The sequence below is a fragment of the Sciurus vulgaris genome, assembly GCF_902686455.1.
Source record: "Sciurus vulgaris genome assembly, chromosome: 2".
Taxonomy (NCBI): Eukaryota; Metazoa; Chordata; class Mammalia; order Rodentia; family Sciuridae; genus Sciurus; species Sciurus vulgaris.
This window is the reverse complement of record NC_136462.1, coordinates 147,609,905-147,633,842: the sequence shown is the minus strand read 5'-3', so window position 1 is coordinate 147,633,842 and position 23,938 is coordinate 147,609,905. Positions and strand designations below refer to the sequence as shown.

General features: G+C 40.3%; 1 protein-coding gene across 1 annotated transcript in view; it reads right to left on the bottom strand.

The window, feature by feature from the left end:
• ABHD2 (abhydrolase domain containing 2, acylglycerol lipase) overlaps nucleotides 1-23,938 on the bottom strand; it is a 98,072-nt gene that overhangs the window by 17,575 nt on the left and 56,559 nt on the right. The window contains exons 4-6 of the mRNA XM_079127515.1: nucleotides 21,507-21,682; nucleotides 17,618-17,785; nucleotides 4,130-4,313 (exon numbers count right to left, since the gene is read on the bottom strand). Of these exons, the coding sequence (XP_078983641.1) occupies nucleotides 4,130-4,313; nucleotides 17,618-17,785; nucleotides 21,507-21,682 (528 nt within the window). The remainder of the gene's footprint in view (nucleotides 1-4,129; nucleotides 4,314-17,617; nucleotides 17,786-21,506; nucleotides 21,683-23,938) is intronic.

The following is a 23,938-nucleotide window of genomic DNA, read 5'->3' as shown; positions in this document are numbered from 1 at the left end:
CCAGCTTTGTCTTGCCTCATTCATTTCTCCCTTTGCTCACCTCCTAACTGAAGGAACATTCCTGCTGTTGTGAGTACCTTCCTTAAGGGGCTGCAGAGGTAGGGAAGGGAGAAGGATGCTGCCATAACATTAAGATATAAAAAGATGCTCTGGCACTGCAGGAAGATTTTTGCTGGAATAATAAATTGCACGGGTGCTGCTCAATGAAGGTCTCCGGTGGTTCACAGATGCCTGGGGCCTAAGGAAGGACCAGGACAAGGATGTTGGGACCTGTGTCTCACTCAGTTTATTTTGGCTAACACTGATTTCTAGGATCTTTTCTTTGCCACTATGTTTTAGGAGCTGTCTTTTACAACCTTTGGGTATATAGTTAAGGAACTGAAACTTGATTTTATATCAGTTTAATGAATCATAATCAAAATTGGTGTGTTATAAAAACACACATTCCATGTACTAAAAAGAAAAGTGTTCTGAACTACTGAAAATTAATTGCCCTGCTGAGGAATGTTAAAGATCAAAGAGATACAGAGAAGAGTCAAAGTGAGTTTTAACTGGTTAGACTGCAGTGAGATGTGAGGACCATTTCCAGAGACAGAAAAAGAGACAAATGGATTATTGGGAACCACTACATGCACAGCCCATTGAGAGCCTCACACTTATAGCTCCCACAGATGCAAATTCTGATTTACCCACTTTGTTTCTGCAGCGAAGGGAGGCAGGAGAAAGATTTTTCGGGTCTGGTGAAGGGATGAAGGTATAAGATGTCTGGGCTCAAAAGGTAGAGCCATGACCCATGACTCATAGAACACCTTGGAAAATTCACCAGGTTCTATATGAGCAACTTCAACGTTTCAAGTCTAATTTGTCTCATGTGCCAAATCAGGGGGTTGAACTAGAGAATTCACTGAACTAGAGAATTCATGGAGATTACTTCCATGGCTGAGGTATCTAGTTCAGCTTGAGAGTATGAGCAGAAGAAACCCACATCTGTATGCCCTTGGGGAGTGGGCCAAGAGTCTTTGATACCTGCCTGACTGAGCCTTGTTAGTTCTACTGGGGTGACAGGATGTGGCAAGGAGGTGGAACTTAGGCTAGCATAGGAATGGCCACCCACTAACCCACTTCCTTGATTAGAATATTTTCCCTCAAGGTATACTTTTATAAGAATGGATTAGAATCAAGGGTATATACACAACCCCTCATTTTTCTGATTGAAAACAACAACCACAACAACAAAATCAACAAGAATCTTCAGGAACTAAGGGCAATCCATTTGTCAGTTTCACAACCCAGTAGTGGAAAATTTGCTTTTTCTGAGCACCTTGTACCTAGTGTGTAACATATCACTAACATGTATTTGTTGGTTTGTGGCCTTGTAAATATCATCCTATTGTCATTAAATGTGGTACAGTCCTCAGATGTTGACTATCTTTGTTTACTCTATCAACAAAATGCTTCTGTTTTAATTATATGATTATCGGTCAATTCTGCAATGTCAGGTTTTTTTTTTTTTTGTACTGGGGATTAAACCTCAGGGACACTCTACCACTGAGCTACATCCCCAACCCTTTTTATTTTTATATTTTGAGATGACAGAATGCCTGCCTTGCAAGGTCATATTTCTGAGAGCTTTGACAGGAAAGATGAATTGATTCTATCTGAGCCAAACCAAAAAAGCTTCCCTTCCCTCCTCAAGCTCCATGAGGGTGTTTATTCAGGGCTGTGTTCCCAACACATAGGAGGAAGTCCAGCTGAAACAATCAATGAATGAATTCACCTGTCAGTAATTGTCTGGTCCCATTGGATCTCTCTCTCAGACTCCTGTCTGGTCACTACTCATGGATGAACTTATCATAAAGCATCTTCATAATGAAGTTTCAGCTAATTAACTAAAGAAGAGAGACTATGTCTGACTACGCAGCTTCACCAGGCTGGTTGGCAGCTGCTTATGCTGAGAGAACATGTTAAAGTCCATTACATACCATGGAACACCAATTGGGACAGTACCCCCATCTCCCATGTGCAGCATGGGATGTAAATTGGTTTAGCAGCAGCTAGACTTTGGTAACTATAGCAAGCAGGTGGCTGGCTTCTCTCTGAGCCTTCTGTTGGCTCTGGCTAGACTAGAGGAGAGGGAGGCAAGCTACTGGGATGAGAAGCCAGAAGGAGGGGAATAACTGAGCAGGCAGTCCTCCAGGATCAGCTAGGAAAAATTTACCAGAAGCACGAACTCCTGTGTGGCCCCTGCAGACACAGATGGGCCTTCCTGCTCCACCTCCATGTAAAAGGACGCATGCGAGCACAGCTGCCACATCCCAGGGCTGAAAAGGCTCATCACCCTCAAGTGTTGGCAGGAGAGAAAAAAAAGGTTATATTGGTTTAAAGGAAAGAACTATCCTTCATTCCTTCAGAAGATCTGGTTAAAAGGTTAAGGGGACCTGAGCCTCTGGTAGCATCAGCATACATGGGACAATGGTGTCTTTTTGACCTGTTGCAAGTTTCCATGTGTGGAACTATATTGATCTTAGCCCAAACATTCTCTATGCTCCAGAGAATAAAATTGCCTCTTTTCCTCTTTATTGCAAGAGGCTGATGTGACAGTACATAATTATATGTTTGAAATCTTTTGAGGTCTCAGGGAAGGGGTGAAATATAAAGCACTTCCAGGTTCTAGTTTCCTACACTCCTGAACCTGCTTTGGCCTAGTTAAGAACACTTGTTTGCTAACAGGGCTTATCATATACTCTTGGCAACAGCAGATGGCGCTACTGCAGCAAAATGAAATGAAGCTGTTTTAGGATTTTGTGTTTTGAAGAACAAAAGAAAAAAGAAAACAAACTTGTTTATCTTCCTATTTATCAAATTCAAGGTTATTTGAATACACAGCATCCATAGCAAGTTCACAGAAGATGGTTTAGGAAAGGAATCAAGTGATTCCCATGCTCATCTTTAATATCAAAGACATTATAATGAAGAGGAACTACAGAAAAAAATAGTTTTTTTGTGGGGGAGTGATACTGGGGATTGAATCCAGGGGTGACCTAACAATGAGCCACATCTTGAGCCCTTTTAGTTTTGTGAGACAGGGTCTTGCTAAGTTGTTGAGGCTGGTTTCAAACTTGCAATCCTCCTGCTTCAGACTTCCAAGTCACTAGGGTTACAGGCATGCACCACTGCACTAAGAAAAAAAATACAAATGCATCTGAAGAGCCTGGAGAGAAACGTGTGTGAGTGTATGTGTGTTCAGATTTGAGAGAGCTGGACAGCAGCAATCTCTTGCTCATGCTCTCTCTCTTTTTTTTTTTTTTTTCTTTTTTGGTACTGGAGATTTAAGCCAGGGGTACTTTATCACTGAGCTATGTCCTCAGCCCTTTTTATTTGGGCAGGGTCTCACTAAGTTTTTTAGGACTTTGCTAAGTTGCTGAAGCTGGCCTTGAACTTGCTATCTTCCTGCTTCAGGCTTCCGAGCTGCTGTGATTATAGGTGTGCACCACCATGCTCAGTGACAGCAGCAATCCTGAAGGGAGTCAGAGAAGCAACATACCCTGCTGAACTCATCCTACAGGTGTCTGTGGGCAAGAGACAACCCAGTGGGTCAATGCCTTTGTGAAGAGATCTGGGATGTCTCAGAGATATGAATACCTAGATGTGAGGACACTGGTAAAATGACTTCCACAGAGCCCTTCCAGATGCCATCTGAGACTTGGCCTCATACAGGTAGGAGAGATATGCAACCATAAGGCGCTGCTCTCAGATCCTAACTCACAATCTCCTGTGTCCTCTCCTAAACCCATGGTTCTGCCATACTCCTGAAGCATGGACACAGTAGTCACCTCACAGACACTCCCGAGGGAAGAAGCAGCTATTAACAGGGTCTTTGGCTCACCCAATTGTAGATCTGATCCTAACACGCAGCTGCGTATCCCAGGCTCATCAGGTCTGATATGACAACTCCAATGTATGACATGGAATCAAAACCAGATGAGTCCAAGACTCAGAAACTTCTGCTCTGTCTACCAAGGTGTTCTCTTAGACCATGTCTGGTGCATTAGGACATCTCAATAAACAAATGCTAACTGAAGGACCTGATGGAAAAAAGAAGTAAGTGCATGCAGTGGAGATGACTCACCTTAGTGCGCTGTACCCCTGGCACACACTGACACAGCACAGGACCTTTTCTTGGTTTGCCTGGGTCTCCCCCAAGTATTTGCACACGATGTTACCACCAAGGCTGAAGCCCACAACAACCAACTGGGTCAGAGGATAGGTCTTCTTAATGTAGTTCACCATGGCTCCAAATTCCCACGTGCAGCCTTTGGGCAAAAAATGGATGAGGTCACTCAATCATTTTAGGTGAATGAATATTGGAAAAAATGCAAGCTGGAGGGTTACTAAACTGGTGCAAATATACCAAAAGACAAGAAATTTATGTGTGAGTTGAGAAAGAAAGAGAGACAGGCAGACAGATACTACTCTTTGGCCACTTAGAGTCTCTCCTCCCTCCCTTAGTATTAAACAGGCAGCAGGAGTACCTGCATGTAGAGGTCCATGTATGAAATAGATGCTCCTTTAAAGATGGATCATGAGAAACTGGTTTAGATGCTCATGGATGTTGGAATAGATAGGTGTGCATGAGAACATATTTTTACACATGGACGTAAATAAATCAAGAACAAACCCCTCTGGGAACAATTTCATGAACTTCAAATTGAGATGCTATACCCAGGTGGACAATGATTCATATGTTAAGAAAAGTACCAAGTAGCTGTTATTTACATAATCTTCTTGTCAGCGTAGGGGAGGGAAGGAAAAATAGACTTAAGTTCAGAGGGATGGCAGGATGCTCTGTCAGATTAGGGTAAGATGTTCTTCGTGACATAGGGACAGGGTGCCAAGGGAAGCAGCTCCATTCAGAAATACTCAGAGGAGTCCTCTGGATGGGAAGTGTTTGCCTAGTTTGCTCAGGAGGGATGATCTCAACTGGTGTCCCCTTGGGAAGCTATTGGAGCCATGTTGTACCTCTGTAGCTTTGCTAAGAGGAGGAGACAAATAGCCATACACAAGTAAAGTGATTTATCACATCCTTCTAAGGCCCAACCTCAGACTGCGGGAGTCAACCTAAGTAACACATAATGGGAAAGTTGGCAGGAAGTATATACAAAACAGATTGGCGATGGGTGCGGTGGCACACATCCATTATTCCAGGTACTACAGAGGCAGAGGCAGGAGGATCACAAGGTTGAGACCAGTCTCAGCAGTTTAGTGAGACCCTGTCTCAAAATAAAGAATAAAAAAAAAAAAAAGAACTGGGTATGAAGTTCAGTGGTTCAGTGCCTGGATTCAATTACCAGTATCAAACCAAATCAAACCAAACTAAATCACCCAGACTAGTATGAGAAGATAAGGAATTTATGGTGGAAACATGAGTTGCTGACCTGGGCACTGACTCAGAAGTTTTGACATTCCTAATAGACTTGGACAGCTTCTTCCCTAATCAGCAAGCCATGCCTGAGGCAAGCTCCCAGTATCTGTCTTCCTTTTGTAGTGGGTTACAGACTGAGTCAGACCAACAACCACACATAGGAGTTCTTAAACTGCAGTATGCCTAGAATCACCTGGATAGGGTGTCAGAAATGGGCATTCCTGGGTCTCACTCCCAGAGAAGCTGATTCTATAAAATGGGGACCAGGTCCAGGAATCTGAATTTAAATTTTTTTTCAGTAGTCAATTCATGTATATGGTATAGAATTTGAATGACATAAAAGATGCTATAAGAGGTAAGTTTCCTAGTCTTTCTCTTTTTTTAATAAATAAATATTGCTGTTTACTGCTTTTCCTTTTGACTCATTGTACACAAATGGGGTACAACTTTTCATTTCTCTGGGTGTACGTGAAGTAGAGTTACACTGTTTATGTATCATACATGTACGTAGGGTGATGATGTTTGTCTCTCTTTTTTTAATACCAGTGGTAGCATACACATTGTTTAGTACCTTGCTTTATCCCTCTACAATATCTTGGAAACCATTAGGTATCACAATACACATACAGCTGCCCTATTCTTTTTTTTATTAGTCATGCTTAAAACTAAAACAAACTTTAAATTCCTAAATATATACAATTATTTGCTAGTGATCTTTCTTGTAAAAAGTGAGTCAGAAAAGCCACATGAAGGTTAAATATCATTGCAAGAATGATGTGTTACCCCAGGGGTCCTCAAAGTGTAGTCCCTGGGCCAGCAATATTAGCATTACCTGGGAACTTGTTCAAAATACATGTTTCTATACTCCAAACCTACTGAATCAGTTCTAGAGATGGAGTTTAAACAGAGGGCTCCTTGAAACAGTGATCGCAGGGTCCTACTTACAGAATTTGGTAGGCTTAAGAATTTGCCTTGTATCACAATTCTACATAAATAATAGTACTATTATAGTTACTGTGCTGTTTAATTATTAAGTCTTACTATTTCCCTGATTCCTTTTAGACCCATCTATCTTTACTCAGATTTGAGACTAATTATTTGAGACCTAGTGCAGATGTTCAGATGTCACTGGGGCAGTTACAAAACTTGGATTTGCTACACCACTGAGGAACAATTAAAGCTAATTGTGTAGGCACTTTGGGAGTTTCCTTTTAATTAAATCTGAACATATCTGATCTGGATAAAACGCCAGCCTAGCCTGAAGCTGGACAAGCTGCTGGGTGTTTCATGAAGAGCTGCCACTTGCTCCAGGCAAGAGAAGGGCAAAGACTTGGTGTGTCTGCCCAGCTCCAGTTCCAGAATCAGCCTTCTGGATAACACTGGGTCCTCCTGGGATCTCCACCTGATGCCAGTTACGAATACCCTCAGTTACTGGAAGCCCTCCCTGGCTTATTAGGTTACAAAGAGCTACAGTAATCTGTTTTTTAATATGAGGGAGATTTTAATAAAGTTCTAGGTATTTAATCCTTCTGGGATTAGCACTAGTAACAAGATTAGATACCTAATCTTGTTGCAGCTTTTCAAAGATAAGATGAAATTTAAGATGCTGACCTGGCCTTAGAGAGAGAAATAAGACAGGGCCATCTTGGAAAAGACACCTGCAGAAAATAGGAAAGGTCTGGTGCCTTTTTCTTCAAGCCCCTACCCTCGAAGAAAGACAAGGTGAAGACTTTTTTGAAAACTATTATTTCAAAAGCCATTTCCCAAAATGACACTAACACGGCTAAGTAGGCTAAAATACAGGGACCCAGGGACTTGATGTTCCTTGTGCATGGAGACTTTGAGTCATCTCTGTATTCTCCGTGCCAGGCTTGGGCCTGGCACTTGGTGGGTGTGCCACAAAACGTTAGGTGAATAAAAAGGAAGTCTGATTCACGTGGAATGAAAGTACATATTGTTGGCCAGTGTGACTATGCAGAGGGTGGGAAACCAGGACTTGAAATGTCTTTCCTACTAAGTTTCATCTGAGGGAAAGACATGGTCAGACTAATAACATGACTGACTGACAGGTGGGTGGCTGAGAAGCCCGGCAGCCTGTCACTTTCACAGCAAAACTATGTGAGTCATTTCTTTAAAGCCAAAAGGAAAGCTATGGTTAAACTGAGTCACTTGGGAAGAAAATAGCCCCTCTTTGCCCATCACATTAGTTAGCCTGGGACTTATCTCTGAAATAAAAAATGAGTACTTTTAGTTTAGTTTCTCCAGGTATAAACTGCCTAAAAACTGCCCTCTTGTGGCTGCCCTCTGCAGCATTCAGATCTTCTCCTGAAAGCACAGAACCTATCACTGTCTCTCCACAATTCTGCTCTGGGTATGAACCCTCATGTTTCCTGAAGCTCCCAGTCCTGACTCGCAGCAGGTGTTCTTGCCAGATGCTGGAGCTTCTGCATTCCACTCCTTTCCCTTTCACATTCTCTCCCCCTTCACCCTTCTCTCCCTCCTTCTTTCCCATTGTGTTCTTCTGCCATCATCAACTTGCAGAGGCAACACAGTTCATAGCTGTCAATCTGGAATCATGAACTTGATCCCAAATTGAATCTGTATCAGTTAAAATGGTAGATATGAGAAGTCTATAGAAACATCTAGGATCATGATCTAATCAAATATTGTAAGATAGATTGATCAGTAGAAACAAAAGAGAAGTTTCTTTATTATCTGCATCTCCTTATGGTAAGGGGTCATGGGTGGTGGGTAATCTCTATAGAATGGTATGACTGTTCATCCTAGTTTGTCTGAGAGATTCCTGGAGTCTGTCTGCTGTTTTGATGTGGTTATTAGTAAGGTTCTCTTTTACTCTCAAGAATATCCCAGTGGGATGCTAAATTATACCTGAGGTCCAGGTCCTCTCTTCTTACTTCAAGACTGAAAGGCTGCTCTCTAAGCAAGGCAAAGTTGTCTGACCTTACCTTAAAGTTCTAAAAGGTACTTTAAAAACCAAGAACTGGGCTGGGGATATAGCTCAGTTGGTAGAGTGCTTGCCTCACAAGCCCAAGGCCCTGGGTTCAATCGCCAGCACTGCAAGAAAAACAAAACAACAACAAAAACTTCCAGTGTAAAACTCAACTGGTTATTAAAGAGCTTCTTCTCTAAGCAACAGAATCCCAATGCTATGATTTTAGGTGTTTCTCAGCTAGAAAGTCAAGAACTTGGAAATAAGGGCTCATTTATTATTTATAATAGACTCAAAGGAAGAATCAATTTAAATCTTTTGAGCCCATTTTCAATACCAAAATGCTTGGTGTTCTGGTCAAAGAAGGGTGCTAAGTTCTTAGAACTTATGGTTCTAAGGGACTTGGTCACCCTATGGGGGCCAAAGCCAGGTTATTTTATTCCTTTCACCTGAAATAGAAGAAACTTATAAAAAAGTCTAAAGTTTTTCTCTCTTCAAATCAAGATCAAACTCAAGACCCTTTGTTGCTTATCTCTTAATTTTCTGGGAATAAAACTTCAAGATATGAAGATGAGATAGATAGAAAGAACCAGAATAATCATCAGTTAGAAAATTCTGGCTTTCAGTTCACTCCTTGGCTGGTAGACATGATCCAGTTATAGTTTGCTATGAGTGTAAATACAGGACCATTAGGTATGAGGCTCTTTGCAAAGACAGGTCCTGAATTTTCTGGTCCCCAAACATCACTGACAAAAACATTCCAAACACTGTCTGGGTTAAAAAAATCAATTAAGTCAATAAAAAAAAAAAAAAAAAAAAAGTTAAGTATGTACTGCAGCAGTATGCCAACTGAAGATAAGGCTCTTTGTAAATAATATACTTCAAAAATATTTTTAAGACTTCTCCATCTTCCTTCTTTTCCAAGTGCCATCTATTGATCTCATCCACATGACAGAGATGAAACCTGGCCTGATCCAGTGTAGTATCCTATTTCTTATTTACCAATAAGACAGTTTGGTAAAATTTAAGACAGGTTGGAAATTTTCACTGTGGTGGGTGCTACTAGTCGTTCTACTAGATTCACATTTTATTTTTGGTCAGATCAGTTAATGTCATTTAATTTAATTTATTGAAAGAAATATTTAATATTTTCTAGCTTAAAAAATCTATGAACTGTACTGAGTAAGTAGAGGAGATTAAAAAAAAAGAAAACAAAAGAAATAGATAATCTTTAAATGGTTAAAATATAGTGACCAGAGCATGGATAGCAATAAAAATACCTTGACAGTACTAATTTTAAGAGTTTACACCAGGGCTGAGGTGTAGCTCAGTGGTGGAGCACTTGGTCTGCATATGTGAGCGCCTAGGTTTGATCCCCAGCACCACCCACCCCCACAGGAGTTGACTCTGACTCTCTGAATATTGAAACTAATAGCTTTGAGCTGGAGAGATATGATCCAACCAGATTTGACTAGGAAGTCAATCCTGAAGGTCCTGCAGTGGGAAGGCAAGTACTGCATCCTTCAAAATAACAACCAGGCCTAGTCACCCCTCTGATCACAGAAAGAGCCATAACTCAGACCAAGCTCAAATAAGAAAGAATATTGCATTCAACAAGAATGGTGAGCTATAAAGAAAAATAAAATTATGGCATTTGCAGGCAAATGGATGAAATTGGAGAATATCATGTTAAGTGTGATAAGCCAATCTCAAAAATCCAAAAGACAAATGATCTCACTGATAAGTGGATGACACATAATGGGGGGTGGGAGGGGGGCAAGAATAGAGGAAGGAGGGACTGTGTAGAGGGAAAAGAGAGGTGGGAGGGGTGGGGGAAAGGAAAAAAATAACGGAATGAATCAAACATCATTACCCTATGTAAATGTATGATTATGCAAATGGTATGCTGTTACTCCATGTACAAACAGAAACAACATGTATCCCATTTGTTTACAATAAAAATAAATTAAAAAAAAAAAAAAAAAAAAACAAGAATCGTGTTTCAAATTGGTCCTTGTGGGAGTTCAAATGTTCCTAAGAGGTCACTGTATGAAGCTGCTACAGAGGCAAGGTTGGCTAACTGTTCGAGTGAAGTTTTGCCTCTTCTCCTCTAAGTTGGCTCACAGAAAACACTAAGTTAGAGTGAAGGGTTAATAGACAATCATCAATGTCATTTTCTGGTATCTACTGGACTCTGTGTCATATGCCTTTTGTGTTACTGCTGATTTTCCCCATAGCCTTCCTCAACTATCCCTACTAGGCATTCAGCCCCCATCTATAGGCCTCTAAAGTATAGGATCTTGCCCTGTGAAGGTTTTTCCTGAGCAGATCTAAGAGAGGTACTAGATGCAGGAGATTAACAGAAAATAACAGTTAAAAACTAAGATCTGGTTCCTGTCCCTGGAAAGGTTGACATTGGTAGATACTCTTTTTTTTTTTTTTTTTGCGGTGCTGGGGATTGAACCCAGGGCCTTGTGCTTGCGAGGAAAGCACTCTACCAACTATATCCCTAGCCCTAGATATTTTTGGGGGACGAAGACAGCAAATAAGCTTAGACTCATTATGGCTGGTGCCCCTCCCCTAACTAAGCTAGATGTGAGGTGCTCCTTATACACTGGGAACTTCCTGAAGGCAGGGAATTGAACTTATACCTGTGTCTTCATTATAGGGGTGACCACAGAAGAATCTGGAGGATGCTGGATCAGAGCCCAAATCCACCACGCCCATTTCTGTGGCTTTAAGCAGCTCTCACATGTTCTTTTGCCTTGTATTTAAAATGCATCTGAGTGGGAGCTATTTCCTAACTCCCGGAGTATCAGCAGGATGCTCTTAAATAAAAGGGAAAGTAGCCCCTTGTTCATGAGGATGAACTCTCAGACAGACAGCTACATTGCCTGAGTTTGAAACCGTGTCACCCATTCCCATCAGCTTTGTGATCTGGAGAGTTATTAAATCTTGCTGGACCTCACCTGTAGAAGGGGAATGACTGATTTAATATATAAGTACTCAGGACAGTACCTGGCACATAGCAAATATCATGAAAGTGACAACTATGAATACAAACAGTAACATCTACTATCACCAAAGTAGGGAGAAACCTTTTGAATGTTCAAATATCTCCCTGCTTCTCTCTATTCTAATGAACAATATTCTAAATAGGAAATGAATACTATAGCAGAGGTTTTTGAATTGGGGTTAAGAATCATACAGTTTAGCCAGATATAGTGGCACATGCCTGTAATCCCAGCTACTGATGAAGCTGAGGCAGGAGGATTTCAAGTTTGAGGACTCTGTCTAAAAAAAAAAAAGAACAAGGGCTGGGGATGTAGCTCAGTGCTAAAGTGCCCTGGGTTCAATCCCTAGCACCTCCGCAACCACAACAACAACAAAAAATCACACAATTTGAATACTGGTTCTGCTTACTAGTCACATGACCCTAAGCGAGGCATTTAACCTCAAGCCTTTGATGTTAAGGATCAAGTGAAGTACAAACACAAAATTCAGCATATGCCTGGCACTCATTAGTATGAGATAGATGGTGACTGCTATCATGAAGGACTTTCCTTAATGAATTTATCTTTCCAAGGCAGCACCAAGGATTCTGAGAATGCCTAATTATCCACTTAGGACATTCTTCTGCGCAAGAGAGATCTGTTTTCAACCATTACTAATCACATCGGCAAAGACGGTTAGTAACAAGGCATTAATGCTTAAAAGGTTTGGAACAGAGTTATTTTGATAAATAGGAAAAGATATTTTGTAATCTTCTAAGAGAGATCTGAGTGGGTATATAACAGGAAAAGAAGAATATAGCATTTCATGTCAAAGTTCTTTTTTGATTTCTTCTGGGGAAGACAACTATTTCAGAAAGCCAAAAGGGTATTCTTGGTGACCTGAATGGCTGGCCTCTGCTCTAGAGAGATAGATGTGATTTGCACAAGGGAGGACTCATAGAACAGTAAGGCATACCTGCTTAGACACCATACATTCACAAATTGCCATTTCACGTCCATCACCCAGGTCCTCATCAGTCAGCAGTCACTGGTGTCTAAGGAGAGGAGTGAAGTCTATGGCTCAGCAGGATTCTTGACAATGGGAGCTACCACAGGGAGCACAAAGACTGCCTGTTCTCATGGAGTGGACTTTTGGGGTGGAAAGACAGGTAATAAACATGTAAACAAACACATGTGAACATAAGTTCACAAATGATGAAAAAAAAAATCTTCAATTCTTAAGTGCCTTGAAGAATGTCAAGAGTGACATTAGGTAGAGAAAAACTTGGAGGGTTGGAGCCACATCATATGGGAAGAGGAGTCAACAAAGGACTATGAAAAAGTGACATGTTGGTTGAAATTCAAATGACAGGAGCTGTGTGAAGTTCACAGAATGGCCTTCCAAACAGAAGGCCATAAACAGGCTCTGGAGTCCCTGTAGTGCTTGCTGATGCTGGGGCCAGTCCCTGGCACTCATATATGCTCAGGGTGGAACCACACAGCCTGACTTGTGGACTGCATGTCTTGAGGACCCAGAACATATCCCAATGTCACGTCCAGTCACTCCACATGGAAGAGGAAGCTGACTTGGTTGGGGGACAGGTACAAATGAGGGAAGGAGATTTAAAAGAAGCATAAGAAACCTACCAGCCAAGTGAACACATGATAGACCTGACTTGGATCCTGGATTGAACAAACTATAATTAAAGGGAAGAAAAGTAGGAAAGTAGACAACTGGTAGAATGAACTACTAATGAATATTGGTTTAATTATAATATTATTGTGTTTGTATTTAGTTTATGGGCTGAACTGTGTTCCCCCAAGATTCATGTTCCCATCCTAACTCCCAGTACCTTGGATGTCACTGTATTTGGAGACAGGGCCTTTAAAAATATAATTTTAAATGGGGTGGCTATGGTGGGCCCTAATCCAATATAACTGGTGTCCTTTAAGAAGAGATTAGAACAGAGAGAGACGATACACAGACACACAGGAAAACGATGACTGTGAACAAAGAGCTAAGGGGCCAGTTGAAAGCCACACAGAGAGGTCTCAGAAGAAACCAGACTTGCCCACATCTTGATCTCAGACTCCTGAATCCAGAACCATGAGAAAACGAATTTCTAATATAAAAACCACCCAGACTGTGACATTTTGGTATGGCCCTAACAAATTTAAACAGTTTACAAAAGAGGAAATGGGACAAGCCTTATGTCTGTGGGTTTGAAAACCTTGGCTGAACCATGGGCTCCCCAGGAGCTGGCGTCCAGCCCTAGGATCTTTAAAAAGTTCCCAGGGGAAATTCTACTATTGAACCAGTGTACAGCCATTACCTACAGGAGGAGAAGTAGAAGTTTGTTATGAAGACCTGAAGGAAAATGCCATGTTCCTTAAGGAGAAAAGTACTATAAAAATGAATTCTCAAATTAACTTATAATTAAAATTCCTATTAAAAATTATAATTAACTGCTAGAGTTTGCCAGTATCTATTTTTCTTCCTGGGAAGATGCATCTCTACCTTACTGGAGTTAGTCTTGGCTATGCTGTGTACTTTGGTCAATAAATTGTGACCAGGAGTGACCTCTAACATTTCTCAGCAGAAGCTTCAAGAGTCAGGTCCTTTCCACTCTCTGTAAGGCCAGCTTTAGCTGGTGGCTGCTCCTCTAGCCTGGGCCCTTGCATAAGGACAAAAATGATGAGACTCAGAACCCCCCTGCTGTGCCATGATGGATATGTCATGTGAGGCAGAAAACATCTTTGTTTTTAAGGATTTTGGGAGTCCTTTGTTCCCACAGCATAATCTAATCTATTATATCTGATACAAATTTAACATAGAGCTTGAGTAAATAATTCTAAAATCCAACAGAAAGAGGTAGAAAGGCAAGGAGAGAAAAGCACACCCTGAAGAAGCAAGAATGAGTCAGAGTACTGTTGGATATTAGGCTGGATCACAAAACAATAGTAATGAAAGTTAATGACACTGGGTGTGAAAACAAAACTCTATAGATACATTTTTGCTAAAGTTTAAAAAGCCCATTCATGGATAGTTAACACACTTATGAATTTAATACATGTGATAAAGTTTTTCAGTTCCAGCATGTTAACTGTTGAGCTGCCTCAGTTTATCTATCAAGAGTAACAAGTCTGTCAGGTGTGGTGGTGCTGGGACAGGAGGATCTTGAGTTTAAAGTCAGCCTCAGCAACTCAGTGAGACCCTATCTCTAAATAAAATATAAAAAAGGACTGGGGATGTGGTTAAGTGGTTAAATGCTCCTGGATTCAATCCCGGTACCAAAAAAAAAAAAAAAAAAAAATATATATATATATATATATTAGCCTGGGCTTTGCCTTCATGCACAAGGCACCTTCACTAAAGAAGTGCTCTTTATGTACTAGGTCAGAGAACCATTTATTTAAACTGATAATTTTAAGCTAAAATAACATACATTAATAGCATCTAAGGAAACACTAGCATTTCCTTTCCTTAGTGTCTTCCAAGTTACCATAGATGGTTTATATTTTAGATTTCAGTATTGTATCTGACTTCTGGGTTTTGTAACCATTAAGGTCACATTTTTTTTTTAATCTTATTCCCTAAAAGATATAAGAGGCACTTTGACAGTTAAAAGATGTACCAATATTAATTCAGTTAAATAGCAAGGCTAGAAAAATCACCCCAAGTCACCCTTATGGAAAATTACCAAAGTAAAACAAACTGTAGGAATTCATTAAAATTCTGATGAAATAAAAATGTAACAAATAAAAGGAAACAGTGAGGTTACTTTTTAAAATTGGGGGCTGATGCACTCCCTAAATGAACCCACCTCAACCCTGTGGATTTTTCATGCTCAGATATAACTCATTAGGCCAAACACACCAAGTGGGCCCAGCAAGCTGTTTTTCTGCTGGGATTGTCCTGTCCAGAGCCCTTGTTTACCAGTTAACTTTGAGGACCCAGTTCTATGCCTTTCTTGGGAGACTCCTCCCCACTACAGCATGACTCCTTATCTCCAGAGTCAGCTGGTGTCCCCAGGCCCACCAGCCCCTCTCTTAATGCACACATCACACTGTATTACAATGGTTTATTGATAGACTCGATTCCCCCTTCAGAATATGTCTTTTTTTTTTTTTTTTTTTTTTTTTCATTATTCTGGGTCAATCACTCACCAACATTAACAGACCTCCAAGTATTGAAATAATAAATCCAACATTTAATAAATGGTTACTACATCTGTAGGATAATCCCTCAACTACCTGTCAAGTCCTCAGCGACGCACCTGTTATTGTAGTTGAAGAATCTGGAACTGAGGTTAAGCAAATTGCTCAAGGCCACATGGCCAGTTGATGACAACACTGGAGTAGCTGATCTAGGGCCTCTCTCTTGACTGGGGTCCTCCCTGAGAGAACACCCCACACAGAGCCTGCTCTTCTCTGTTCCTTTCTCTAACCAGATCCCCCTGAATTGGTAATGCTCCCAATGTGGCCTCCTCTGTCCACTACCCAGAGTACTCTGGGTATGAGGGGCCTGATCTGCACAGACCCAGCCATTCTACCAGCTCTGAGACGGTTCTGGAGGCTGAGGCAGCAGATTAGGCTTCTATCTCTTAAACCTTCTGTTTACCAGTTACAGCCCCTTGCCCAAAGGGCTTAACTCTGTGTCTTTCAATCAGAAATTCACCGACTCCTGGGTTGCTGTGGAAGCTGAGGGGACAATGTCTAGATAGGACAAGCACATGGCTGGCTCATATTAAGTGCCCTCACTGGCATTTCCTGTGCTGTTTGGCACACTTGTGCTCCCAAATATCTGCCTGGGCCCTGCAGCCAAGCTGCACCTCTCATCCTCTACTTGTATAGATGGAGCTTTAAGTCCAAGTACAGGTCCTTACAATTATTTCCCATTGTTTTCATTTGTGTTCCATTTTGCCCATTTCTGCCTTCTGAATTCAATTTTTTTTTTTACTCCCTACATGCCTGTGTTATCTGCAAATCTGGATATCTGCCTATATCTTTGAGCTATTGACTAAACTGTTGAACAGAACTGAGTCTATAGAATGGGTGTATTCAGATGTAAGAGTGAATGCAGAGGGGGAAATAATACTCAGAGTACCTAGCCCTGGGCCTGGCACACAGTGGGTATGGATGTACCCACTTCCCTGCCCTGCCCTTTCCTACCTGCCTTGTTAACAAAGGCAGCATAAACTAGGATGATTTTGCTAGAGGGCAATATGTCACTATGTACAAATACACAAAAAAAAGTCAGCTCCTTAATTCTACTGGAAATTTATTCCAAAGAAGTCACTAAAGAGAAGAAATAGTTTCATAGCATTTGTATTTAAAATGCTGAAAAACTTTAAATAATCTACATGTCCTAAAAGGAATGGTTAAATAAATTATAACAATAATAATATCAGTGTGGCCCTTAAAATAATTAAACGTAATAACTATATATCTTTTATGTTGGTGACTATGAAATTATTTTAAAAAGTCACCGTAGATATACATGCTATGACTGCAACTAAATAAAACCTACATACACATAGATAAAGACGGAATGGGAGGAAGAAATAGAACATTATAGTGAAGCAGTTGTTTCCCATTAAAACATATTAGTTTATTTGGTTATAAACATCCCAAATGCTTATGCACATACAGATGCATAATTTTGTTTATTATTTGCATGTATACTTATTATGTGAAGGGAGAACTGAATATGAATCTAGAATAAATGATTCAGGAGCCAGAGACTTAAAAAACACAGGACTTCAATTAAAGTCAAGAAGCATTTGCCTAAGTACAACAACCAATTTTGGTCCTCAAGGAACTTGAAAATCCCATAAGTTTCCAATATGCCAGATTCCCTTCCTATGTACATTCACATGTCTCATCATACACTGCCTGAGTGTCAGGATGGCATAGTGATGGCAGGCATAAGTTCCACTCCCAGACCTACCTGGCTCCCAGCCCTGCTGTAACACTTATCAGCCAGGGCACTCAGAAAAGACCTTCCCCTATAAGCTTCAGTTTCTGCCTCTGTGAGATGGGAGTGGTTGGCAGTGCCCCCTCCAAAGCTGTAGTGAGGCATGGCTTCATAAACACCCAGCATGAGTTGGCTGCTGTTATAAATGTGTGCCCCACCATCTCTTGCAGATAGGCATAAAGGCATAAATTCTACATAAGGCAGAAGCAAAAGCAACAGCACATTTGCAGAGAGAACAGAAAAGAGGGGGTCCCCAATTGCCCACCCCCCTTTACCGTAGGTGAACATGCGTGGTGAGGTCAATTCAATGTTGGGCAGGGCACCCAGGTGGTTCAACACTGCACACCGATAGCCATTTTTCTGGGCATAGTCAACAAAGGTGCGGATGTACTGCTTCTCACTGTGATTGGCAATTCCAGGGCAGATGACCATGGTGATATCATCTAGAGGATGGAGAAAAAGATCCGGATGTATCTGATGAATATGACATAATCAATAAACAACTACACTTCACTGGCTTTGAAGACAGGAGGAAGGAATTTAACATACATCTTTTTACTCAATTCTGTAAAAAATGGTATCTTTCCCTTCCAGTTGGAGCTATTTTGGTGTTTCCCAAACTATTTATGATGAAGGGCTAATTTAAAAATTTTCTAATCTGTCATGTACAGGTATATTTGAAAATATGATAAAAATTAATTATTAGAAATATAAAATGAAAAAATGTATAAATCTCAAAAATTTCTTTTTCTTAGAACTAGGTATTGAACCCAGGGGTGCTCTACCATTGAGCTACATCTCCAGCCCTTTTCATTGTTTACTTTGAGACAGGGTCTTGCTAAGTTGCCCAGGATGGTCTCAAACTTGTGATCTTCCTGCCTTAGCCTACTGAGTCGCTGGGATTACAGTGTGCATCATTGAGCCAAGCTTAATTTTTTTATTATTAGCTTCAATAGACATAAAATCACTGTCAAACTGCATAGCAACCTGTGTAGCAACTTGTGTAGTACACAAGTTACTGAACATTACCCCTGTTTCATATGAACAAATGAGTGAATAGAAAAATAAAAAGAAGTGTTTGCACAGAAGGTACATATAAAAAACAATATATATGTATGTAAGGGCAAAAGATTTAACCAACCTAAATGTCCAGAAATAGGAGTCTGAATAAATCATTGCATGTCCAAGTGATGAAATATATGTGGTCTTTGAAAAAAATAAGATGTCTTTATAGAACCCCATATGGCAAGAGGTAGAAAAGATTATAATATGCTGCCATTGTATGGAGATAAAAGGATGTCTATGTTTACAAATGCATCCAGTAGCTCTGAAATCATACAAAAAAAACCTAACAGTGGGTACTATGGAGAAGGGTATGAGGGGCAGTAGAGATGGGAAGAGAGACTTATACTTTCACTGAGTATTTTTAGTTCCTTTTAGACTGTCTATCATAAGCATGAATTATCTATTTGAAAACATGAATACATATTTTTTCATTAAATCTGACTAGTTTTCCTTTAAGTTAAGAGAAAAACAATCTAATGCTGGCAAGGAAATGTGAATTAATAAGCAATTTTATAATATACATAAAGAATCTTAAAATTTGGGGACTAGGAATGTAGCTCAGTGGCATGTACTAGACACTGGGTTTGATCCCCAGTACCAAAAAAAAAAAAAAAAAAAACCTTAAAATTTTTATAAACATTGACCTAGTAATTCCAATTCTCAGAATCTTGTTGAAAATTTTATGAGTAAGGATACTCATCACAGAATTATTCAGTGATGAAACTGCAAATAAGCTAAATGTCCAACAATAGAAAAATGGATAAACTATGGAATGAACACATCACAGACTATTAAGAAATCATTAAAACTATGTGTTTAAAGACTTTCAGACATTTTTTAAAATAATTTTTTATTTGTAGATGGATGCAATAGCTTTATTTTATTTATTTATATGTGGTGCTGAGGATCAAACCCAGCAGTGCCTCACACATGCTAGGCAAGCGTGCTACCCCTGAGCCACAACCCTAGTTAGACTCCAGAATTTTAGTGATGTGAAATGAAAGTATTTCTAATACAATGTATAATAATTCAGATTTAAAAAAAAAATGCACAGAACTAGAAGGAAATAGAACAGGATGTTAAAAATAGTATGTTGGATGGTGGGATTATGAGTGATTCTTTTAAAACTTTTCTGTATTATCTCAATTTTCTAAAATGAGGATGTATTTCTTTTATAGTCAGCAAAACCATGCAACGGAAAAGAAGTTTTTCTTAGAATGTTTCTTAGGCACAGATACTACCTTTCCCAGAATAACCTGTATCAATCCTTTCTGGGGATGGGATGACAGAAAGGCACTGATAAATACAACTAAAAATCAGAGTTTTGCCCTTTTCAACTCCCCATCTCAGTCTTGTAGACTAGTGAAGCTAACTTTAAAAAAATGGTACAAGTGAAAGCATTAAAAACAAGAGAAAGAAAACACAGACATGGGTGCAGTGGAGAAATAAATATTTGAAAGATCAGCTACAAGATTTATAAACACAATGTGAACTCCTACCCCATTCATTTATTATTCTTTCCATGACTGTTTATTGGGCTCTGGGGATTCCTGCATTCCAACAGATAGATAATGAACAAGTACACAAATAACTTTAGGGACCAGCAGGTACCATGGAACACTAAAGCATGGAGGCATGAGGGATCTACTAGGAAGGAAATGCTTGATAGGGGAGTTGGGACTCTGAGAAGAGACATTTGAGCTAAAACTTGAATGACAAGGCAGTCAAGTAAAGGGTCTGGGGATGAGCATTTTAGGGAGAAGAAACAAAAACTGAACCTTTGTTATCAGCTAATCAGCAGGTTCTAGTTACTTTAAATAAGTGAGTTAAAATCCATTCACTGGGGGACTGGGGTTGTGGCTCAGTGGTAGAGTGCTTGCCTCACATGCGTGAGGCATTGGGTTTGATCCTCAGCACCACGTAAATAAATATGATAAAGGTATTATGTCTATCTACAACTAAAAAATTTTTTAAAAATTCATTTACTGGAATTCCACCCCCCACTGTGGGGGGCTTGAATTCAGGGCCTTGTGTATGCTAGGTAAGCACTCGATTGCAGAGCTGTACTCCCATCCCTTTGTATTTTGTTTTTATTGTCTTTGTTTTATTTGTTTACAGTATTAGAATTGAACCTAAGACCTCATACTTGTTAGGCAAACATTCTACCAGTGGGCTACATCCCTAGCCCCCTTTTTATTTTGTTTTGAGACAGGGTCTCACTAAGTTGTCCAGCTGGCCTTGAACTTGTGATCTTCCTGCCTCAGCTTCCCAAGTAGGTGGGATTACAGGCATGCTATTTACTGGAATTTATCCATAAATAATTATCACACTCTAATAAAAAAGTAGGTGCCTTTGAATATATAAAAGGCACATTCTCTTTTGATAGAAATGGCCTCCAAAAGAATGCTGGCATCTAACTCCACTTCCTCAAAAAGCCCTCATTATGAAGTGTTTTACAACAGGTATTTATTGCATAGAATAACGCCCAATTCCAGCAGCAGTGCAAAGTGGAGTTTTTTCTCAGAAATAGATGTCCCTGACTCATGCATAATGAATATGACTTGAAAGTGTATTTTTTGTTCAAGGAAACCTATGCATAGTGATCTGAGAGCTTTTATATACTGTTATTCAACAAACAAAACCAGTCTATACTGCTTCTCCAAGTTTCAGTTTCCCCAGTAGAAAAGTGAGAATAAAAAAGCACTACCTTAGCAGGGTTGTGGAGGATTAAATGAGATAACAGCATATATAAAGCACTTAGAATAGTCAGGCCTCATTGCTGATGTTGACTCAGAGCCCTGGTCCTGGGTGGGGGTGCTGGGCCCCAAGCTCTCCCCAATCCTCTTAGACTACCCTTTTGTATTTCACAAGAGGATTATAAAACTGTTTTTTTACAATGCTTTCTGGAGAGCTACAGGGACTGGCAAGGATACACTGCAGCAAATCCTCACAGGACACTCCTCAATGATGAATCTCAGCAGAATTGTAGCCCCCAGAAGCAGTGGGACAGTTGGTGGCACAAGCATTTACCCCATGCTCCCCACTGACTAGGTTCTATCTCTGAGAGATGGCCCAATTCCATGTCCTAAACTTGCTCACCTCCAACACAGTGCTCAGCCAAGGGCTCAAAGAGGTCAAACGTAGAAGTGGCTCCGTCAGACATGGTGATGAACTTCCGGTGCCCATAAGGGTGTGGCGACCTCACCCTTCCCATTTTCCCATACAAGGCTGTCTGAATGTGTCCACTTTTCCCCCAGATCAGTGGTGGAATGTATCTGAGAAAGAGAAAAAAGAGAGGTCAATTTTTTACTCATTCCTTGAACAAACTTTCAATCTATTTTTTTCTTGAAGCATTCTGTAGACCAAGCAAAACACAAGAGATTTTTTTATTACCTTACATTCATGCCATGATTTACCCCCTTCTCCCATCTATTAATACATCCTGCATCATCAGATTAGCTTCAGATTTCAACCAGGGTATGCTTACATAGAGAAGATTTCAAATTTAGAGTATTAAATAATTCAACCTGGGTTATTTCCATAATATAGAATAAAAAGAAAGACATTTTGAACATATTCCTTCTTTGGGGGGGCAAGTGGGGAAGTACTGGGGATTAAACTCAGGGGTACCTGACCCCTGAGCCACATCCCCAGCACTCATTTGTATTTTATTTAGAGACAGGGTCTCACTGAGTTGCTTAGCACCTTGCTGTTGCTGAGGCTGGCTTTGAACATTTGATCCTCCTGCCTCAGTCTCCCAACCAGCTGGGATTACAGACGTGCACTACCACGCCTGGCTCATTTTTGAACACATTCTAACTTGACAGGATTAGCCTCCTTATTATTGAATGAGCTAATGTATATAACACAGGTAGCAAGGTGCATATGCCCACAAAATGCTCACTTCTTTCCCTTCCCCTAACAAGATACGTCACAGTTGCAGTGGTTGCTCTGTTAACCAAAACTGAGTTAACACTGTAAACTCAGTAAACTCAGTAAACTCAGTTACACTGGGAAGGGCTGCAAACTCTACTAAGAGTTCATAAGTACCTTGGGATATGTGGGGTGGGGTGGGAGGGAGTACCACTATGTAACCCAGAGAATGTGCTAGAATGGAAGAGCAATGTGAACATTTATTGTATTAAGGAAGGATTAAAGGCTTGTTGGCCTAGGCAAGGCATAATGCCTCCCTTGCCACTGTCCTTTGTGAAAACCCCAAGGGACTCTGAGCTTTGGTAAGAAATGGAAAAATCACACACTAATTAATGACTGGGAAAAGGTGTTTCAAGTACAATTAAGAAGTAATGATGATCACAACCACAGTATAAGGTGATCCCATTTACTTAAACTACAATTGGTTTCTTTTTCATGGCTTTTCACCTAAACCTGATGGTTCGATGGGATGTGTCCTACATAAACTAGAGTCCTATAATATAGGATGACATCAATCTTTCATCTCTGTATTATGTCAGAGAGGTGTTTTATTAATAATTTGTCTTAACCTATTTGCCAATTCATGCCTGTCATTTCTCACAGAACCAGATGATCCCAGATGCAATTCTTCAATTTACTACTCTTGTATGTGTGTAATTAATTAGATGTACATTAAGTTAAGGGAAGTGAAACTATCACTTTAAGCCAGTTCCCAAACAAGCTTCCTCTCTGGGGGTAAGGAGGAGAGGGAAGAGTATTTTAAGAACCAAAGGACATGAAGCCACTTGCCAGTAAAACACCACAGGTGCAAATATCAGGGCAGAAGTCATGGCATTTGGAAAGCAAATGAAGGCATTTATAAGAGCTGAGTGGATTATGAGAGGAACAAAAAGCCAACCTTATAAAAATTAGTCAATTAAACAACTGGATTATATAAGATTCAGCTGTATGATATACGAAGGGTCTTAGACTACCAAGTTGGACATATACTGTGCACAGAGGGAGAGAAATGACCCAAGAAATCCAACTCCTGATTACTCTTAGAGGAAAATTAGAACTTTTTTTTTTTTTGCTTATAATATTAATTAGAAATAGAAATACGCTGAGACTAAAAATATCAAAAGAATGGCTAAATTTCATGTGCCTGTCCTCTGATCTTATTTAGAATATAATTTTAGAAAATATGATAAAGCAATGCAACAAAATTTCATTTTGGCTGTTCACAGATGTCACATGTAATGAAGACATGTATGGAATCCTGATACCATGCTTCTAGTTCAAGATCATGTCACTTCCTCTGAATCTTGCCAACAACCCCCCAGTGGCCTCCTGGCTTCTACTCTTCCTCCTGCTTGCTCCATTGTCCACCCTGCCAATGGAGGGATAATCTCAAAGCACAAATCTGATCACAGCCCTCAGATGCATGGGTCCCAGCCTGGCCTTGGAGGCTGGCCACACCTTGGTGCTCATCTTATTTTCTGCATAACTCCAGTAAACCTAAACCACAGGCCTAACACCACCCCAGATGGGCACACCTTGGCCCAAGGTGCCCATGCTCTGTCTGAGATGTTGTGTTTTACACCCGAGTTCCTGCTGGC